Here is a 19,962-nt window from a genome sequence, read left to right as displayed (position 1 = left end):
TGACTTACCTGCAATTGGTTCCCTCTCCGTGCTGTAAACTCTGTGGTCATCTTTCTCCAACATGAAACTGAACAAACATGAACCTCTATTTAAATCTTTGTTTCTGGATAGCAGAACAAAACGGCCTGTTTAATTCTGAGGTTCATAAAAAAAGTGAACATTAATAATTAAATAAATAATTAAATAAATATAAATAAATAGAAATTGACTTTATAGTGGACCTCATGGGGAAAATAACTAATGAAAAAATATAATTCCATGATATCCATGACACCTTTGAAAAATAGAAAAGGTTGTAAAACTCAAGCATTGTATTTTTACTCTTTGTGACCAGCAGAGACCAGCACTGGCTTTTAGTTTACTTCAGTAAAGGGCAGAATGTAGGCTAATAAAAAAGTAAAGCACTAAAGTTATGATCTTCTTTGGTCTTGATTGTGCTCTTTGATCTGTTTCATCTAAAGGACACAAAGTTGACAGCATTAGGTTGAGTAAAAATAAATGATAACATTATTATAACAATTAAGCATAGACTATTTCTCATTAAATTCTCATTAATGTAGTGTAAATATAATAATATATCAATTTTTATGATTTTATTGTCAGTTAACCTTGCCAAACATACTTAAGAAAAAAAAGCTATTTCTGTTATTTTACTCAATGGTTACACCATTTTCTAGTCATTATTCTGGAAATGGTAGATTTTCAAAATATTACAATAACTACATGAGACTTCTAAGAACATGGCACATGATTTTTAGCAACTTAAAAACAAGATTCGCATGTCTGCTGTTAAGCCACTGAGTGAACAAGCATCTTTTGGAAGATAGCATGCAGTATGGAAAGTATCTGAAACCAAAGTCCAGATCTTATCCGGATTAATGTGGACTTAATATATCTGAATGTGAATCTATGCCGACCTATTCAGTTAACTCCAGCTCAAGAAAAGACTCAACGACATTCCATATAAAATTAAATCAATAACTGAAAGTCCCCTCAGCTGAGGACAGGTTCGACACTATGTGGGTCCCATCCTGCTGCATGTCGGCAAGTTACAGGTGAAAAATCTTTTGTTTGTTGTTTTCCTAACATCCCATGACCCATCTTGTCAGTTCCAATGATCCCAGTCAAGTCCACATCCATATAGAGCCTGCTAGAGAATCGTTCCATCAACTCCAAATTAATTTGCCCACTTCAGTGACGTTTTCTGTCCAAAGTGAGCCTCCAAGTTGCCACCTCACAGAACATTAGCCGTGCCATTGATCTCCTACCCGATGAACCAGTACCCAGAGGTAAAATATACTCCCTTTTCATCCCCGAACAGAAGACCATGGAAGAGTACATCGAGGAGGCATTACAGCAAGGCTACATCTGTCCATCCACCTCCACTGCTGCTTCTAGCTTTTTCTTCTAGCTTTTTCTGGAAAGATCATTCCTCGGCATCCATGGTCACACCTAGGAGTCGATTTTGTCACAGACTTACCAGCATCAGATGATAATACCTGCATCCTAGTTGCCTTGGATAGATTCTCCAAGGCTTGTCATGTGGTACCCCTAAAAGGACACCCAACTGCAATGGAGACTGCAGAGGGATTTTTTTTACCATGTATTTCAAAACTTTGGCACCCCAAAAGATATAATTTCCTCTCGCTCCTACAGTAAGCCTATTTTCTGGATACCACCAACAGAGCAATGGTCAAATGGAGAGAAAGTGAAGTGAAGTGAAAATGACATACAGCCAAGTATGGTGACCCATACTCAGAATTCGTGCTCTGCATTTAACCCATCCAAAGTGCACACACACAGAGCAGTGAACACACACCCGGAGCAGTGGGCAGCCATTTATGCTGTGGCGCCCAGAGAGCAGTTGGGGGTTCAGTGCCTTGCTCAAGGGTACCTCATTCGTGGTATTGCCGGGCCGAAACTCGAACTCACTACCCTAGGGTTGGGAGTCAAACTATCTAACCACTAGGCCACAACTTCCCCCAGAAAGATCCAGAAGATAGGTCACTACCTCCGTGCTTTCTGCCACAGCCACCAGAACTCCTGGAACCTATTTATCACCTGGGCTGAGTTCATACAGAACTCTCTTCGTCAGCCCTCTATGGCTCTCACCCCCTTCCAGTGCATAGTTGGCTATCAGCCACCTCTATTCCCTTGGTCTGGGGAGCCTTCAGACGTACCATCATCCCTTTCCCATCATCTGCCAAGTTAATCTAGTTATGTATGAACTCCAACTCCTTTTACAATACAGAAATCACCCCACATGTATAATTTTGTAATCTACCTATGAGTATGTCATGATCTATGGTGTCAACCCCAGCACTAAGATCCAGTAAAACTAGCAATGAGATGCAGCCTTGATCTGACGCAAGAACCAAGTCATTTGTAATTTGTAAAAGTGCAGTTTGTGTACTATGGTAGGGCCTGAAACCCGACTGAAATTCTTCATGGAGATCATTTTTTGCAGGAAGGAGCTAAATTGAGCGGACACAACTTTTTCTAAAATTTTAGACATAAATGGAAGATTTGAAATGGGTCTGTAATTTGCCGGTTAACTAGGATCTAGTTGTGGTTTCTTAATAAGAGGCTTAATAACCGCCATCTTGAATGGTTTTGGGACGTGACCTAAAGATAACGACAAGTTAATAATATTGAAAAGCGGTTCTTCTATTACAGGTAACAACTCTTTCAGTAATTTAGTGGGTACAGGATCTAATAAACATGTTTTTGGTTTAGATACAGTGATAAGATTATTTAGTTTTTCCTGTCCTATAGTTGTAAAGCACTGCAGTTTATCTTTGGGTGCGATGGATGAAACTGAAGTATTTAGACACTGTACAATCTACATTTGTTATTGTATTTCTGATGTCGTGGTGTAATGGTTGGAGAGTCGCACTCACAATCCAAAGGTTGTGAGTTCGAGTCTCAGGCCTGCAGGATTTGTAGGTGGGTGGAGTGAATGTACAGCATCCTGTTATACCATGGCACTAGGGTTGGGTATCGTTTGGGCTTTTTCGATACCGGTGCCAAATCGATACTTTTAAAATGATACCATTGGCAAAACGGTGCCTAAATATATTAAGACCAGCCAAGGATTTTTTATATGTCGTCCTCATACAGAACACAATGGAGTTCAATAGGGTGTTCCAACCTTCTCACTTATTCACATATACATATATCTATACACACACACACACACACACACACACACACACACACACACACACACACACACACACATGCACACCACACATACAATATCACTTATATAATTCAGTGCATTCAGAAAGAGTTCAGACCCCTTCATGTGTTCACATTTTATTACATAAAGCTTTATGCATAAATGTATATGTATATGTACATTTTTGACTATCAGTGTTAGTATGTGTTACTTGTGTTCCTCATCCTCGTGTGGGATAATAGAGCAGGAGAACCGGCATGTGTCTGTGAAATTCAGCAGCAGGAGTCTGAGAAGTTTTCATTCACAAACTCTGAGGGAAAACCTTCTATTCGATCTTTGAACGTTGCATCCTGGCCTTTTGTTGAGGGAATGCCGTTTTCAATACCATAAACAACCATGCTTTCATTGTATCTCCAAAACACATTCATTTCCTCCTTCTTTAGCACTCTTTCCTTGTGTGAACATGGTAATATAACAGAGCCTCAATACCTTCAATTTCAGAAGGGTCCTGCAGAGACACTGGAGAAAAGAGTAACCACCTTAGAAAGCAAACAACAGTAAAACAAACAGAGAGTCATGTCAGTAGTTACCAAATATATTCACTGAGGACTGTGAATTCTAACCTTTGTCTGTCAGATCCAGAAATAAATAACTGAACCACCATCTACAAACAAGAATGGCACATTTATTGGGCATGGGGATTTTAGTCTTATATACACAGAATTGATTCAAAGTGCTTTACACTGCAAAAAATGTTGTCCCGTTTCATTTAATCTATTCATAATTATTCACATGTGAAAACGGAGGGAGTTCAGAACGCCAGCGTCAGGGTGCAGGTTAAGAGGTTAATGAACAACATCACATGACATATCACACCGTGTCATTATTTATAATAAAAATAAATAAATAAAGCCAAGATGGAAAAACCCTGTGTGGTAAAGTCAGGACACCATATGATTCAATTCCTAGTGGATCCACTTTTAGCAGCAATAAATTAAGTAATAATTTTCTGTATGGCTTTATCAGTTTCTCACATCGTTCTGGAGGAATAATGGTCCACTCTTCTTTACAACATTGCTCCAGTTTATTGTCAACACATGATTTCAGTCAGGATGAGGTCTGGACTGTTGCCTGACTGCTACTTACTCTCTTAATTCTCATGTTAACAGTAAGAGTGTCCTAACTTTGTCACACAGGGATTTCCCATTTTGGCTTTATTTTTGTTAAATAAACAATGACACGGTGCAATATCTCATATTTTTATAAACTGCATTAGGCCGTTCTGAATGTGAATTCAGGTTACAAAGTTAAAGATGGCTGAAGTGCTCAGAGAAGCTCAGCTCTGACTTCCTGTTTTCTCTGTTTGGTCGAGGTTTCAGTGTTTCCTCTCACAGTAAGAGATGTTTGAATGAAGACATTCATCTGGATCAGACAATGAAGATCATACAGCTTCACTTCTGTGAGTTTATCATGTCACATTTGATTAACTTGTTATTTATTTGTTTTGCCAATATTAATATTAATAAATATGTTTTTCTTTCTCTCATAGATCTGTTGATGTGGTCTCAAGCCACAGAGAGTTTAACAAACACATCAGTAACTTTAGGAGCAGATGTGATTATAAACTGTGATCTTGATATAAAGGAGATTTACTGGTACAGACAGAAATCACCAGATCCTCCAGAGTTGATCTTACGCACTTTTCATAGCACGTATGAAAAAGCTATTTATGAAAACAGCATCTTTGAAGAGAAATACTCAGTGAAAACTAACAGTCGTCTGTTCATCAGAAATATCAGCGCTGATGAATTAGGAGTTTATTATTGTGTCAAAACTAGTGAACCACAAAAATTCAGCAACGGCACCAAAATCTACATCAGCGGTGAGTTATTTTAGCATTTCAGATCTATTTTTAAACCATATTATGGATTTCTATGTTGAATATACTATACTGTATGTGTTTATAAAGTTGTTAATGATTGAAACCGAGATTGACAGAATTCGAAACATTTTACAGACTCAGTCCTCAGGAATCAGACAGAATCACATGATTGTTCACAACATGAGACTCGGTGGAGAAACCTGAGCATCATCACATCTGTCCTGTCGAGTGTGATTCTGATCTTCACATTAATAGGTTTGTACTGCTTTTACTAAAGATATGTTCAGGTCTCATTAAACTCACTACGAGAAGCAAACTTTAGTTCTACACAAAAGTAATCATATCACATGTGCTCTGTTTCTTCTGTTATAATGTGTAAATTCAGTCGTGTTTGATTGATTGTCGTTTCAGTTTTGGTGAAGAGCTACATTTACGTAACTGGAAGATCTAAAAATTACACTGCAGATCAAAACTCAAATCATCCAAAGGTAAAATATGTCTGTTATCTTATTTTGAAACTGTCCTAGAGATGATTGCAGTCCTTTCAACCTCAAATAACATGAAAAAGATTCATTATTTGAATGATCGGAAACATTTAAACTTGACTCAGCCAGAAAATATTTAAAAATGTGTTTAACAGTATGTATAGAGCCATTGATATTTCATATCTTCTTCTTTCAGTGTGCTGAAATTGATTTATTCAACATGGAGCCTTGTCCAGAGCAGAGCACGACTGTCCTCTACAGCCAATGAAACTTTCTACTAGTTCTGCAGTTTTATGTTTTATTCTTTGTCATACTGTCATTAAAGACACAAACCTCAATAAATGAACTAAAGAGACTTTTGGACTTGCACGCTAATTGTCATGAATATTCTTCTGCACAGCTCTTGTTTGTGGTTTACACGCAGTCAAGTTTTCCACTGGTTCGGTCACTTTATAGACAGCACTCACAAACACTCGCTCGCAGCAGGTGGTTTAAACTTTGACCAAGTGAACATGAACATAAAACATCAACAAATGAACAAATGTACAATTTAATTTATTTTACTATTGAGTTCAACACATCTAATTCATTTCCATAAAATATTTCAACCCAACAAACATTTTAGTAGCAAATGCAACAGTAGGAATAACAGAAGCAACATCTGACCACAAAGTATGAACAAAACTACACTAAACACATCTCACAAATGTTACAAATAAGCAGCAAATTAAGAGTTTAAAGTCAGTTAATCAATAGTGAGAACTGGACTGTGAGAGTGTTTGACGTGCGAGTGTTTCTTGCCGTTTCTTTTCTTTGTGTGTGTGTGTGTGTACTACAGTATCTCTGAGCTTTCTGTATTGTTCTGTGCCTTTGTTGAATATAGTCACAATTAATTGTAAGAATGATTCAGAGAAATTGAGATGCATCTGTGTTACTTTTCAAATGTCAGAAGTGTCTGAATATTTATGTCAGTGTGATATTTTAGTTTCTTTCCTTTTAATAAATTAGCCAATATCTTTATTTTTTTTTTTTTTTTGCTTTGTGGCTATGGAATATGTATGACATAATGTAAAATAATACATAATAATAATATATATATATATATATATATATATATATATATATATATATATATTTTTTTTTTTTTTTTTTTTTTTTTGCATAAAGCTTTAAGTAATAAAATTTGAAAAATATAAATGAAGAGGTCTGAACTCTTTCTGAATGCACTGAATTGTTATTTTTTGAAATTCACAATTTTCATAAAATTATGCATTTTTTCGTTATTTAAAAGTACTGCCCATGAGGCCATTTTTGTATTATTATTATTATCGTTTTTATGAACTGCATATAGTGCCTTCTCTGACTTCCCCTCTTCTCTGTGTGGTCGAGGTTTCAGTGTTTCCGCTCACAGTAAGAGATGTTTGAATGATCACAGTACAGAAGAACAGATGATGAGGATCATACAGCTTCACTTCTGTGAGTTTATAACATTAGATTTGATTAAATCAGTAAATAAGGTTTATTTCTGACTGAATAAATGTGTTTTCTTTCTCTCATAGTTCTGTTGATGTGGTCTCAAGCCGCAGAGAGTTTAACAAACACATCAGTAACTTTAGGAGCAGATGTGATTATAAACTGTGATCTTGATATAGAGGAGATTTACTGGTACAGACAGAAATCACCAGATCCTCCAGAGTTGATCTTACGCACTTTTCATAGCACGTATGAAGGAGCTAAATATGAAAATGGCACCTTGGAAGAGAAATACTCAGTGAAAACTAACAGTCGTCTGTTCATCAGAAATATCAGCGCTGATGAATTAGGAGTTTATTATTGTGTCAAAACTAGTGAACCACAAAAATTCAGCAATGGCACCAAGATCTACATCAGCGGTGAGTTATTTTAGCATTTCAGATCTATTTTTATATCATATTATGGATTTCAGTATTGAATATACTTTATCATTTTATGAAGATCTAGTATTTTGCAGTTTCATTAAACTTTTAAAAACTGAAAATGAATAAAGATTGCTCTACAAAGCTTTTACAGACTCGGTCCACAGGAATCAGACAGAATCACATGAGATTCGATGGAGAAACGTGACCATCATCACATCTGTCCTGCTGAATGTGCTTCTGATCTTCACATTAATAGGTTTGTACTTGTTTGTTCAGGCCTCACTGAACTAACTACAAGAAAACAAACACTAGATCTAATCTAATGTAACACTATCACATGCACATCGTTTGTTTCGACTGTTATAATGTGTGTGTTGAGGGATGTTTGAAAATTTTTTTTTTTAGGTTTGGTGAAGAGCTACAGTGGAAGATCAACAAATTACACTGCAGCTAAAAACTCAAATAATCTACAGGTGAGATACATCCTCAGTAAATCTTATCTTATGTTTTTCTTTCATTATTGTATAAGGCCATTGATGTTTAATTTCTTCATCTTTCAGTGTGCTGAAATAGATTTTTCTCTGTGTGCTGCTAACATCAAACTGATCCAAGAGCAGAGGACGGCTGTCTTATACAGACAATGTGTGATGTAAATATGCAGAAATTGTGCTACCAAACTAAAATGTACTGATATATCATTAAAAAAAGGGTTATTTGGAGTAATAGGAAATTTTTTTATAAATTTGCTATATCTTGCTATATAAGAATTATAAGTTTGCTATATCATAATACACATTGTGGTCAATATGAATCAGCTTTTTACAAATGCAACAACTTTCATTAAACATTTCTGAACATTCATTTCATTTATTGCACCATATCTTCCCAATTTCTGTAATCATGGAATTTTCTGCTACTTTTGCAGTTTTGTGTTTTATTATTTTTCATAAATCTGGAAATCAAGGACACAATCCTCAATAAATGTACTAAAGAGTTTAATTTATTTGCTTTCACACTATCATGTTTTGAATATTGTTGTACATATTGAAACGTCTATCTTCTGCACAGCTCTTGTTTGTGGTTTGCACACATGGTTTTGTGCAAATGAAATGTTCCACTGGTTTGGTCACGACACAATCTTATACACTCGCACTCAGCAGGTGGTTTAAACTCTAACCAAGTGAACATGAAAACATTAACAAATGCACACTTCATTTACTTTTGAGTTTCACACTTCCTATTCTACTCCTATCATATTCAATTCCATAAAACTGAACAAACATTTCATCAGGACACAGAATAGTAGCAACATCTGACCACAAAGAAACTATGAACAAAACTACACTAAACACAACTCTCACAACCAATTTAAATGTCACAGGTGTAACACTTTATTTTAAAGACCAATTCTCACTGTTAACTAGCAAGCGTATTAGTAGAATATAGGCTGTTTATTAGTACTCATAATGCACTTATTAATGCCTTATTCTGCATGAACATATTTCAGATCCTTTAATCCAACCTTATACCTAAACTTAAAAACTTCATTATTAATTATTAATCTGCAGAAAATTACTGTAGGAGACTGAGGCAAAAGTAAGTTTGTTAATAGTGAGAATTAGACCTTAAAATAAAGTGTGACACCATTACAAGTATGAAATTAAAGATTACTTAAAAAAGAAAAGAAAAAAAAGACAAGAGCTTAATGGTAGATTTTTTAACAAAAAAAAAAACACTACACATGTGGTCAGAGCAAAACTTCCTCCTGATTGTGGTTAAAATCACCGTTATTTTTAAAGCTGTGAGGTAAAGTTTAATCTCTAAAGTCGTGTGAAAGAAAGACTGAATCATGAAGTGTTTGAACATCCTCTATATAGTTATATATATATATAGCTTTAGTTAAATCATGTGAGACTATGTTCATATTTTGTCCTAAAATCAGGACAATGTGAGCACAAATAATGTGATTTTCATGTTTTCTGTTGGTCATATTCTGTGCTGTTGTCGATTGTCTATTTCTGTTTTACTGTCATATCACAATAAAATTAAGCCACAGGTTCTGACCACAGGAGAGAAGTATTGAGCTAGAAAGAAGGGTTTAGACTAAACTGGTAATGAATAAAAACATTGTGTAAATATGCAAATTAAAATCAATTTGAATTTAGATTCTCAAGTTCACAACACAACAGGTCCTGCTTAAGGTTCTTATAAGGACTACAGCTAATAATGTTGTCTATTTGTTATAGTAAGATCATATTAAAAGTGACTTAGAAACTTTAATCAAGCTTGCCATGTCTTTTATTAATATGTTAAGCTGTAAACTCTGTGGCCATCTTTCTCCAACATGAAACTGAACAAACATGAACCTCTATTTAAATCTTTATTTGTTTCTGGATAGCAGGACAAAACAGCCTGTTTAATTATGAGGTTCATAAAAAAAGTGAACATTAATAATTAAATAAATAATTAAATAAATAGAAATAAATAGAAATTGACTTTATAGTGGACCTCATGGGGAAAATAACTAATAAATAAATATAATTCCATGATATCCATGACACCTTTGAAAAATAGAAAAGGTTGTAAAACTCAAGCATTGTATTTTTACTCTTTGTGACCAGCAGAGACCAGCACTGGCTTTTAGTTTACTTCAGTAAAGGGCAGAATGTAGGCTAATAAAAAAGTAAAGCACTAAAGTTATGATCTTCTTTGGTCTTGATTGTGCTCTTTGATCTGTTTCATCTAAAGGACACAAAGTTGACAGCATTAGGTTGAGTAAATATAAATGATAACATTATTATAACAATTAAGCATAGACTATTTCTCATTAAATTCTCATTAATGTAGTGTAAATATAATAATATATTAATTTTTATGATTTTATTGTCAGTTAACCTTGCCAAACATACTTAAGAAAAAAAAAGTATTTCTGTTATTTTACTCAATGGTTACACAATTTTCTAGTCATTATTCTGGAAATGGTAGATTTTCAAAATATTACAATAACTACATGAGACTTCTAAGAACATGGCACATGATTTTTAGCAACTTAAAAACAAGATTCACATTCATGCTGTTAAGCCACTGAGTGAACAAGCATCTTTTGGAAGATAGCATGCAGTATGGAAAGTATCTGAAACCAAAGTCCAGATCTTATCCGGATTAATGTGGACTTAATATATCTGAATGTGAATCTATGCCGACCTATTCAGTTAACTCCAACTCAAGAAAAGACTCAACAGGTGGAAGTTACAGGTGGAAAATCTGTTGTTTGTTGTTTTCCTAACCTCCCATGACCCATCTTGTCCGTTCCAATGATCCCAGTCAACTCCACATCCATAGAGAGCCTGCTAGAGAATCGTTCCATCAACTCCAAATTAATTTGCCCACTTCAGTGACATTTTCTGTCCAAAGCGAGCCTCCAAGTTGCCACCTCACAGAACATTGAACTGTGCCATTGATCTCCTACCTGATGAACCAGTACCCAGAGGTAAAATATACTCCCTTTTCATCCCTGAACAGAAGGCCATGGAGGAGTACATCGAGGAGGCATTACAGCAAGGCTACATCTGTCCATCCACCTCCACTGCTGCTTCTAGCTTTTTCTTCGTGGCCTAGAAGGAAGGAGACTTGCTGCCTTGCATAGATTGCAGGCTCTAAACAAAATCATGGTCAAATACAGGTATCAACTTTACCTCATCCCATCTGCACTAGAAAAGCTATGTGGAGCCAGGATCTTCAACAAGCTGGACCTCAGGAGTGCATAAAACCTCATTTGGATATGTCAGGGGGACGAGTGGAAAACTGCCTTGGTGATGCTTACTGGCCATTATGAATATCTGGTCATGCCGTATGGTTTGGTCACTGTCCCCTACGCATTCCAGGGTATTATGAATAAGGTATTCCAGGAGTATCTACATCGCTCCGTGCTGGTCTATATTGATGACATCCTTGTGTACTCATAGAATCAGGCTGAACATCGCCTGCACATCTCTGAGGTCCTCCAATAAGTCCCAGATTAATTGGTCCCTTTCCCATCATCTGCCAAATTAATCCAATCATGTATGAGCTCCAACTTCCTTTACAATACAGAAATCACCCCACATGTATAGTTTTGTAATCTACCTATGAGTATGTCATGATCTATGGTGTCAACCCCAGCACTAAGATCAAGTAAGACTAGAAATGAGATGCAGCCTTTATCTGACGCAAGAAGCAGGTCATTTGTAATTTTAACAAGTGCAGTTTCTGTGCTATGGTGGGGCCTGAAACCTGATTAACCACTTCAGCTGTCATTTTGATTTTTTTTGAGAATTAGACATATGCAATATTGGACCCACCGGTGGGTCCCCAGAGTTGATGTGGTTAAAATTCTTCATACAGATCATTTTTTGCAGGGAGGAGCTCAATTGAGCGGACACAACTTTTTCAAAAATTTTAGACATAAATGGAAGATTTGAAATGGGTCTGTAATTTGCCGGTTCACTAGGATCTAGTTGTGGTTTCTTAATAAGAGGCTTAATAACCGCCATCTTGAATGGTTTTGGGACGTGACCTAAAGATAACGACGAGTTAATGATATTGAGAAGTGGTTCTTCTGTTACAGGTAACAACTCTTTCAGTAATTTAGTGGGTACAGGTTCAAATAAACATGTTGTTGGTTTAGATACAGTGATAAGTTTATTTAGCTCTTCCTGTCCTATAGTAAATCACTGCAGTTTATCTTTGGGTGCGATGGATGAAACTGAAGTATTAGACACTGTAGAATCTACATTTGTTATTGTATTTCTGATGTCGTGGTGTAATGGTTAGAGAGTCGCACTCACAATCCAAAGGTTGTGAGTTCGAGTCTCAGGCTGGCAGGAATTGCAGGTGGGTGGAGTGCTATCTCCAACATCAATGCTACGACTGAGGTGCTCTTGTGCAAGACACTGAATCCAACTGCTCCCGGGGCGCTGCAGTATAAATGGCCACCGGCCCATAAAGCAGGGACAGCGGCCCATTGGTCCATTTTCCATACTGATACTGGGCTGGCCCAATCATCTCTTAACAGGCTCCACCCCTTCCCCTCTGTTTCTTGTGTCAAATGCAGACAGTGGCTCAGAGACAGAAATCTGTTGATTTAGGATGGAGAAACAAACATGCAAAGTGTGTGCGGAGAAGTTGCGGGCCAAAAATGAGGTTGATGCCTCAACATGTGCAAAAATAACTGACATGTTTAGTGCTGTAGCTTCAGTTTCCAAGCCTACAGTACCTGTCGACATTTTGCAAAAACATGTGAACATAGCACATGGAGGAGAGGTGACTACCCATGGCAGCGCCGGCGGCACCCAGACAGAGGAGCAGGTGTCTGATAGTGAAGTCAAGAGGGACAGAGTGAGCAGGAGAGTGTAATAGAAATGGTAAGCATGCTAGCTACATGATTAACAGGAAGGGAGTGTTAATCAGGGCGGGTACAGGAGGATAGTGTGATGATTTAACGTTACCTAAATTAATGAATGTTATAATAAGACAACATAATCGTTGTCGCTATTATAAAGTCTGTCAGATTCTCACCTACTGCACTAGCCACTCAGTCAGCTAAAGTCAAATAACACAGCATAAGCTATTTTGCATTGTTTTTGTAGCTAGGTTAGGCTTACTCTGCTAACCTGATTAGCAGAGTTAACTTGTTCAATTATAACTTAGGCTGACTATTCTAATGTTAACCCTTTAAAACCCATAATGGCCATATGACCCATCTCTAGAAAAACTTAAATGATGCCATTTGATTATTTTAATCATTACTCAAAATTGCTGCGTCAAAGCACACAAGATGAGTTACACGTTGGAAGAGAGGTAAGCTAACGTATGATATTTCGGGATTAAAACCCGCCTTGCATTTTGAAAGCTGTATATTTTTGTTTAGCTGTATATTCAACGAAGTAGATATTTTCTCATGTTTCTAATGAATTTCCAATATCATTAATATGTAATATTAACGGTGAGTGAATAATATGAATATCATATATATTATTAGGACGTTTTGTGTGAGTGATTTGGTAGTATAGTTTGTTTATCTTGTTTTATGGGAAGTATCTCAACAATTAGAGGTAAATGTTGTTTGGTGTCATAATCACTCTTTGGGGTCAAAATGACCCCAATGGACTTTTCCTTCATTTTTTAAAAGTGTTACCTTCATCGCAGGGGCATGAAACTTGGTGACATTTCCTAAATAATCTATCTAAACATGCACAAAAAAACTGGGCTTGATTTGGTTGTTCTAAAGGTGTGTAAATTTTTTTTTACCTTTTAAGGTACCACATTGAAAATGAATGGGAAAATGCAAAAAATGACTTTTTAAAAATTTGTTTGTCAAAAAAATAAAACTAAATCCATTATAAATCTGAAAATTTCTACAAATAAACCAAGATCTGGTCCTAGAGCATAAATAAAAAGTAGAACGAACTTTGTATCTCATACACACACACACACACACACACACACAAACACACACATGTATGTGACTGCAACAGAGAGCATTTTTACAGAAATTGGCAAATAAAATTAACTAAACTGGCATAAATCTAAAAATGTTTACATTTAATTCAAGGTCTGGTCCTAGAGCATAAACCCAAAGTGGAACAAACTTTCTATCTCATACACACACACACACACACACACACACACACACACAAACATACGTATGCCACTGCAACAGAGAGCATTTTTATAGAAATTGGCAAATAAAATTAACTAAACTGGCATAAATCTAAAAATTTTTACATTTAATTCAAGGTCTGGTCCTAGAGCATAAACCCAAAGTGGAACAAACTTTCTATCTCACACACACACACACACACACACACACACACACACACACACACAAACATACGTATGCCACTGCAACAGAGAGCATTTTTATAGAAATTGGCAAATAAAATCAACTAAACTGGCACCAATCTGAAAAATGTCACATATGCAACATGGAACAAGCTTGTTCACCCCCCCCCACACACACACACACAGATAGAGAGAGAGAAAGAGAGGGAAAGGGCAGGTACAAGAAAGATGAACTTTTGCACTCTGAGAAAGTTTACCGTTAGATGAAAGAGCTGCAGCAGCATTTTGAAAACATCCCAGTTAGAGTATAAAAGTGGCAGTCTGGTTCCCGCACACAGCTCATTCTGTGACAGCATTATGGCCAAAAGGTCTTTAATTTCATCCATCCACAAAAAGAAAGCGCTGTGAGGTGTGTCCACGCAGCAGAGACGTGGAGTTCAGATGGGACTGCACAAACTGGAAGAACATCTGCACTGCTCATACTGTCAACATCTGCCAGATGTGCATCGACTTTAGTTCATGATATGAAGTACCATTATCAGTGTTTTGCACTCTGCTTGTTCTTTCACATGTTTATTAGCCATGTGATTTATAAAAAAAGTTGTTCTGTGTACCCTTCACTCCTGTTCATTACAGTTTATTGGTGCTGTTGTTTTGTATTATATTGGTTTATTTACTTTTAAAATTCATCTTGTTCTAAAATCTCTTGTTCTAAAAAAATAAATAGTTGTTGATAAATAATTTTCTGAAATAAATAGTGTGTGATTACAATCATGTCATAGTGGTGACTTGTAATGTTTTTTTCAAATGTATGTATAATAATTTGCAAAAGCAGATAATTCAAAATATATTAGAAAACAACAACAAATTCTAACTCTGACAAAACTACAGATTTTTTATGTATTTCAAAATGTTTAAATAAATATTCACAAAATATATATCATAAAGTTGTGAGGAGAAGTTGAAGTATCAAGAAAAATGAAGTGAAAATGAATGAGTCTCTATAGCACTCTAGTGGATACATGTGGCCATTGCACTTTAATTCCTAACCCATAAGAAATAAAGTTTTTTGACTAACCTTTAGATGGCAGTATTCTATCCCTAACACATAGAGCAATGTCCAGAAACTATTTAGATTTAATTAAGATCATCATTTAAGTGATTTTTTCTTTAAAAAATCATTTTTCATGAGCCAATTTATGGCCTAGTTATGTAATTGTGCAGTAAATAGGTAAAAAACTTCAAAATTTCCACAAAAACACAGCATAAATGTATAGTTGAGAAGTAAATAAAAAAATGATATATAGTTTTCCATATAAAAAATGTATATTTCCTTATGCAATCGCTTTTTAAAAGTTTGGGGTCAAAATGACCCCAAAGACCTTAAGTGTTGTCCTTTTTTTGGAATGATTAAAGGTTAATGAGGGGTTTGTGCTCTTTAAAACAAAGTAAACTAGTTTTTCTGCTGTCTGGTTCATTAAAAAACAAAACAAAAAATATATTTTTTTTTGGACCCACTTTATATTAAGTGGCCTTAACTACTATGTACTTACATTTTAATTAATAATTTAGAACAATGTACTTAGTGTGTACATACATGTTTTTACATTGTACTTATATTTAAAAAAAAACTACATGTAATTACATCTGTATTTAATTTCTGTAATTACATTTATAATTACACTGTTGACCCATACTTTACACCTTAACCCACCCTTAAACTTACCCATACCTCCAACCCTCTCCCTAACCTTACCCCTATCCCACCTCAATAGCAGCAAAAGTGTTTTACAATACAATATGAACACAATAAGTACATTGTTCTTATTTTTTTATGTAAGTACATAGTAGTTAAGGCCAACTTATATAAAGTGGGACCATATTTTTAGACTTAGCAGTATTCTACATCCACATTCTATTGTGTTCTAAAGGATTAACTAGCTTTTATAACATGGAGCACATTGAAATCCTGCTCTTCAAGAATACAGGACTATATAAAACTGTCTGCATTTGACACAAATGGATCCTTACTAAGTGTACTTTTAATAACTCTTCCAAATAATTGTAATCATCTCTCTCTCTGTCCTTATGTATAGTCAAGCCAGGTTGAGTTAGCAGTGGAGGAGAGCATCTTTGATCACCAGTCAAGAGAGAGAAAGTACACTCTTAGTTCTCAGCTTTGTAGGGGTTTTGGGAATGGAACGGTAGATATGCATATCTACAGAGACCACAAGGATGGTGTACTGGTTGGTTGTGTCTGAATGATTGTGGTGGGCCAGTCTTAGCAAAAATGCCAGGGCCCTTTTTTTGTCCCAGTCCAGCTCTGTATTCATCTGGATCAGACGATGGAGATAACGCATTTCTTGTCATGTGTTCGCTGTGTCATTCATGTTTGGAGTTTTGTTTTACTTCCTGTTTCTAGTGCCATGTTTGTAGTCCTTTGTAGTTTTCCCTGTCGTCCCACAGTTCCTGATGCAGTTGCTCATTTCTCTGCTCTCTGTGTTCACTTGTTTTTGATATTCGTTGTTTCCGTCTGCCATCCTCAATCCTCTCATATTACACTAAAATATTTTCTGGCAAGCATATTGTTTTTTAATATTTTCACACACATATTTAATAACATCTAACTTCTGCACAGTTTTTATTTTTAACCAGTGTGTGGTTAACACGTTTATGGTTTCATGCAGATGATATTTTCCAGTGGTTTGATGACTAGATGAACAGTATGATAACATACACTTGCATGCATCATGTGGTTAGGAGTTTGACCTGGTGGAAATGACAACAAACTCTGTGGCAACAATTTACAATGAGGTTCCATTTATTAACATGAGCTAAAAATGAACGGTTGTATTTGTATTAACTAAAGCTAACAAATAATAATAAATACTGTAACAAATGTGAGAAACAAGTTTCATACTTCCCACTCTATTATATTCTAAACATTTCCAAAAAACCTTCAACTGCTGAAATTAATAATTTTTATTCCAAGGCCCAATTATACCACTTAGCTGCAAAGAGACAAAAGAAAGAAAATGAAAAATCCAACACAATCTACAAACCGAACTTGCTTTAAGAATAAATAAATAGTGGCTTCTAAGAGCTTTTGTGTGTGTATTTATACAGTACAGACCAAAGGTTTGGACACACCTTCTCATTCAAAGAGTTTTCTTTATTTTCATGACTATGAAAATTGTAGAGTCACATTGTAGAGTCATTTTATTTTTATTTTTTTTTACTGTATATATTAATGACAAAAGATTATATGTAGGATTATATGTGGGAAGATCGCGAGCAAAATAAAAACGTCCCTTAACTTCTTCCTGATTGTGGTTAAGTTTAATGTCTAAAGTCGTGTGAAAGAAAGACTGAATCATGAATTGTTTGAGCATCATGAAGATCATGCAGCTTCAGCTCTGTGAGTTTATTGTTCTTCATAAATGCTTTATTTTTCATTATGAACTGTTCTTTATAATGTTTTATGAGACCATAATAATCCATATTGTGTGTGTGTTTTATTCCACAGATCTCTTCATATGGTGTCAAGCTGCAGAGACTCATCATTTAACAGATTTGGGTCAAAATGTGACTATAAACTGTGATCTAGATGAAACGGAGTTTAACTGGTTATTACTGAAACTACCAGATCCTCCAGTTCTGATATTACTCTCCTCCAATACTTCAGCTACTTTTTACTACAGTAAAACTTTTAAACAGAAATATTATGTGTCGGGTTATCATCGTCTGTTCATAAATAATGTCACTCTTGATGATTTAGGACTTTATTACTGTGTGACCAGTGCCATAGAGAAAGACAAACCTCCAAAATACAGCAACGGCACCAGACTACACATCACTGGTGAGTGAACATTCACTGAAATTAAACACTAAATCATTGTTAGACACAAAAGATTAAATAGTAATATTAAACCTGTTCAATGATTGCACAGAACCAACTCCAAATCTAGAGATCCAGGATCATACAGTGGTGAAGTACATTGAGAAGAATCAGACACATTTGCAGATTATCATCTAAATCTCTGCTTTCATAAATGCTCTTCTGATCGTTGTGATCATAGGTGAGTCATTTCATTGCACCTAACTGGCTCCAAATAGGAAGATTATGGGATTAAATTGTGTATGGTATTGTTTAATATTTTTGAAGAATATTGAACAGCTCTTACAGTTACATCTCTTTATATTGACTACAAATGTAATGTAAAAAAAAAAAAAAAAAACATGAGTGACCAAATCATATGTTTTTGGTTGACCTATTTTGATGTTAAATCTGAATGAACTTTTAAGGACTAATAAAGCTTCATATTGATGAAGGAAACAGAGATGATCTGAAACAATCTGAAGATACAATCCGGCAGAATCTTCAAGTTCTGGATTTCAAACCTCAGGACTCAACTCAAACACTGATATGTTATGAGAAAATATAAACCATGCATATAAAGTATAGAAACATAATATGTCTAATGTAATGTTTAATTATGAAGCTTACAAATGTTATTATATTTATGCATATGTGCTGATATTACTTTTATACAGCAATTATACACTGTCAGGGGCATGCAAATACGTAAAACATAATACAGTACCTAACAATCATGCCTGAGAGACTCACAGATCTAGAGTCAGAGATATTTGACTGGAAATAATGTGATTTTCATGTTTTCTGCTGGCTTTGTTCTGTGCTTTCCCCATATGTATATTTCTGTTAAGTTGTAGTCATAACTAAATAATTAAAGGGTTAGTTCACCCAGATACCAAAATGATGTCATTAATAACTTACCCTCATGTCGTTCCAAACCCGTAAGACTCCGTTTATCTTCGGAACACAGTTTAAGATATTTTAGATTAAGTCCGAGACCTTTCTGTCCCTCCATTGAAGCTGTGTGTACGGTATACTGTCCATGACCAGAAAGGTAAGAAAAACATCATCAAAGTAGTCCATGTGACATCAGAGGGTCAGTTATAGTGATGTGTCGTTCGTGAACGAATCGTTCTTTTTGAACGAATCTTTTAGGTGAACGAATCGTTCTCGTTCACGTAATCCACTGACTCGTACTTCTTGTTCAGTGAAGTTCCTCCCTTCACAGCAGCGCGGCGCTATAAGCAGCGCATGCGCAGCTCAGTGAACCGGGTAACAACCATTTCATCCTGTCAAAGAATTACTCAACCTCGAGCCAATAGCCTTCGAGTATGAGATGTGACAGAGTATGTGATTTGTTGAATGTAGTGAACGAATACGCCCTTCAATGAACGAGTTTCATATGAGTCTGAACTAGATCTAGAGATCTTATCGTTCGTGAACGAAATGACTGAACTGGTACCCATGTCGTTCGTGAATGAGTTGAATGAGCTGATACATGTCGTTCGTGAATGAAATGACTGAACTGATACACATGTCGTTCGTGAATGAGTTGAATGAGCTGATACATGTCGTTCGTGAATGAAATGACTGAACTGATACACATGTCGTTCGTGAATGAGTTGAATGAGCTGATACATGTCGTTCGTGAATGAAATGACTGAGATGATACAAATGTCGTTCGTGAATGAGCTGATACATGTCGTTCGTGAATGAAATGACTGAACTGATACACATGTCGTTCGTGAATGAAATGACTGAACTGATACATGTCGTTCGTGAATGAGTTGAATGAGCTGATACATGTCGTTCGTGAA

The 19,962-nt window shown here is 35.7% G+C and overlaps 1 protein-coding gene and 1 long non-coding RNA gene across 2 annotated transcripts; both read left to right on the top strand.

Moving 5' to 3' along the window:
- Nucleotides 1–4,544: 4,544 nt before the first annotated feature.
- Nucleotides 4,545–5,901, top strand: LOC132159189 (uncharacterized). The gene is made up of 5 exons (XM_059568737.1): nt 4,545–4,640; nt 4,731–5,063; nt 5,199–5,318; nt 5,475–5,551; nt 5,745–5,901. Exons 1-5 carry the CDS (start codon nt 4,616–4,618, stop codon nt 5,814–5,816), a joined length of 627 nt encoding a protein of 208 aa, XP_059424720.1. The 5' UTR covers nt 4,545–4,615; the 3' UTR covers nt 5,817–5,901.
- Nucleotides 5,902–7,596: 1,695 nt separating this feature from the next.
- LOC132159188 (uncharacterized) lies at nt 7,597–8,116 on the top strand. The gene is made up of 3 exons (XR_009437827.1): nt 7,597–7,702; nt 7,852–7,919; nt 8,007–8,116. It is a non-coding gene; the product is annotated as an uncharacterized LOC132159188 (long non-coding RNA).
- The last annotated feature ends 11,846 nt before the right edge of the window (nt 8,117–19,962 follow it).

The sequence above is a fragment of the Carassius carassius genome, chromosome 16 (genome assembly GCF_963082965.1).
Source record: "Carassius carassius chromosome 16, fCarCar2.1, whole genome shotgun sequence".
NCBI lineage: Eukaryota > Metazoa > Chordata > Actinopteri > Cypriniformes > Cyprinidae > Carassius > Carassius carassius.
The sequence above is the reverse complement of the archived record's forward strand: the minus strand, read 5'-3'. Positions and strand labels throughout refer to the sequence as shown.

Excerpts from the sequence above, each read along its gene's own strand:
- LOC132159189 (XM_059568737.1), top strand. The coding sequence starts at position 4,616 with ATGAAGATCATACAGCTTCACTTCT. Across the intron at positions 4,641-4,730 it reads GATCATACAGCTTCACTTCT|ATCTGTTGATGTGGTCTCAA; the intron begins GTGAGTTTATCA and ends TTTCTCTCATAG. Across the intron at positions 5,552-5,744 it reads AAAACTCAAATCATCCAAAG|TGTGCTGAAATTGATTTATT; the intron begins GTAAAATATGTC and ends TTCTTCTTTCAG.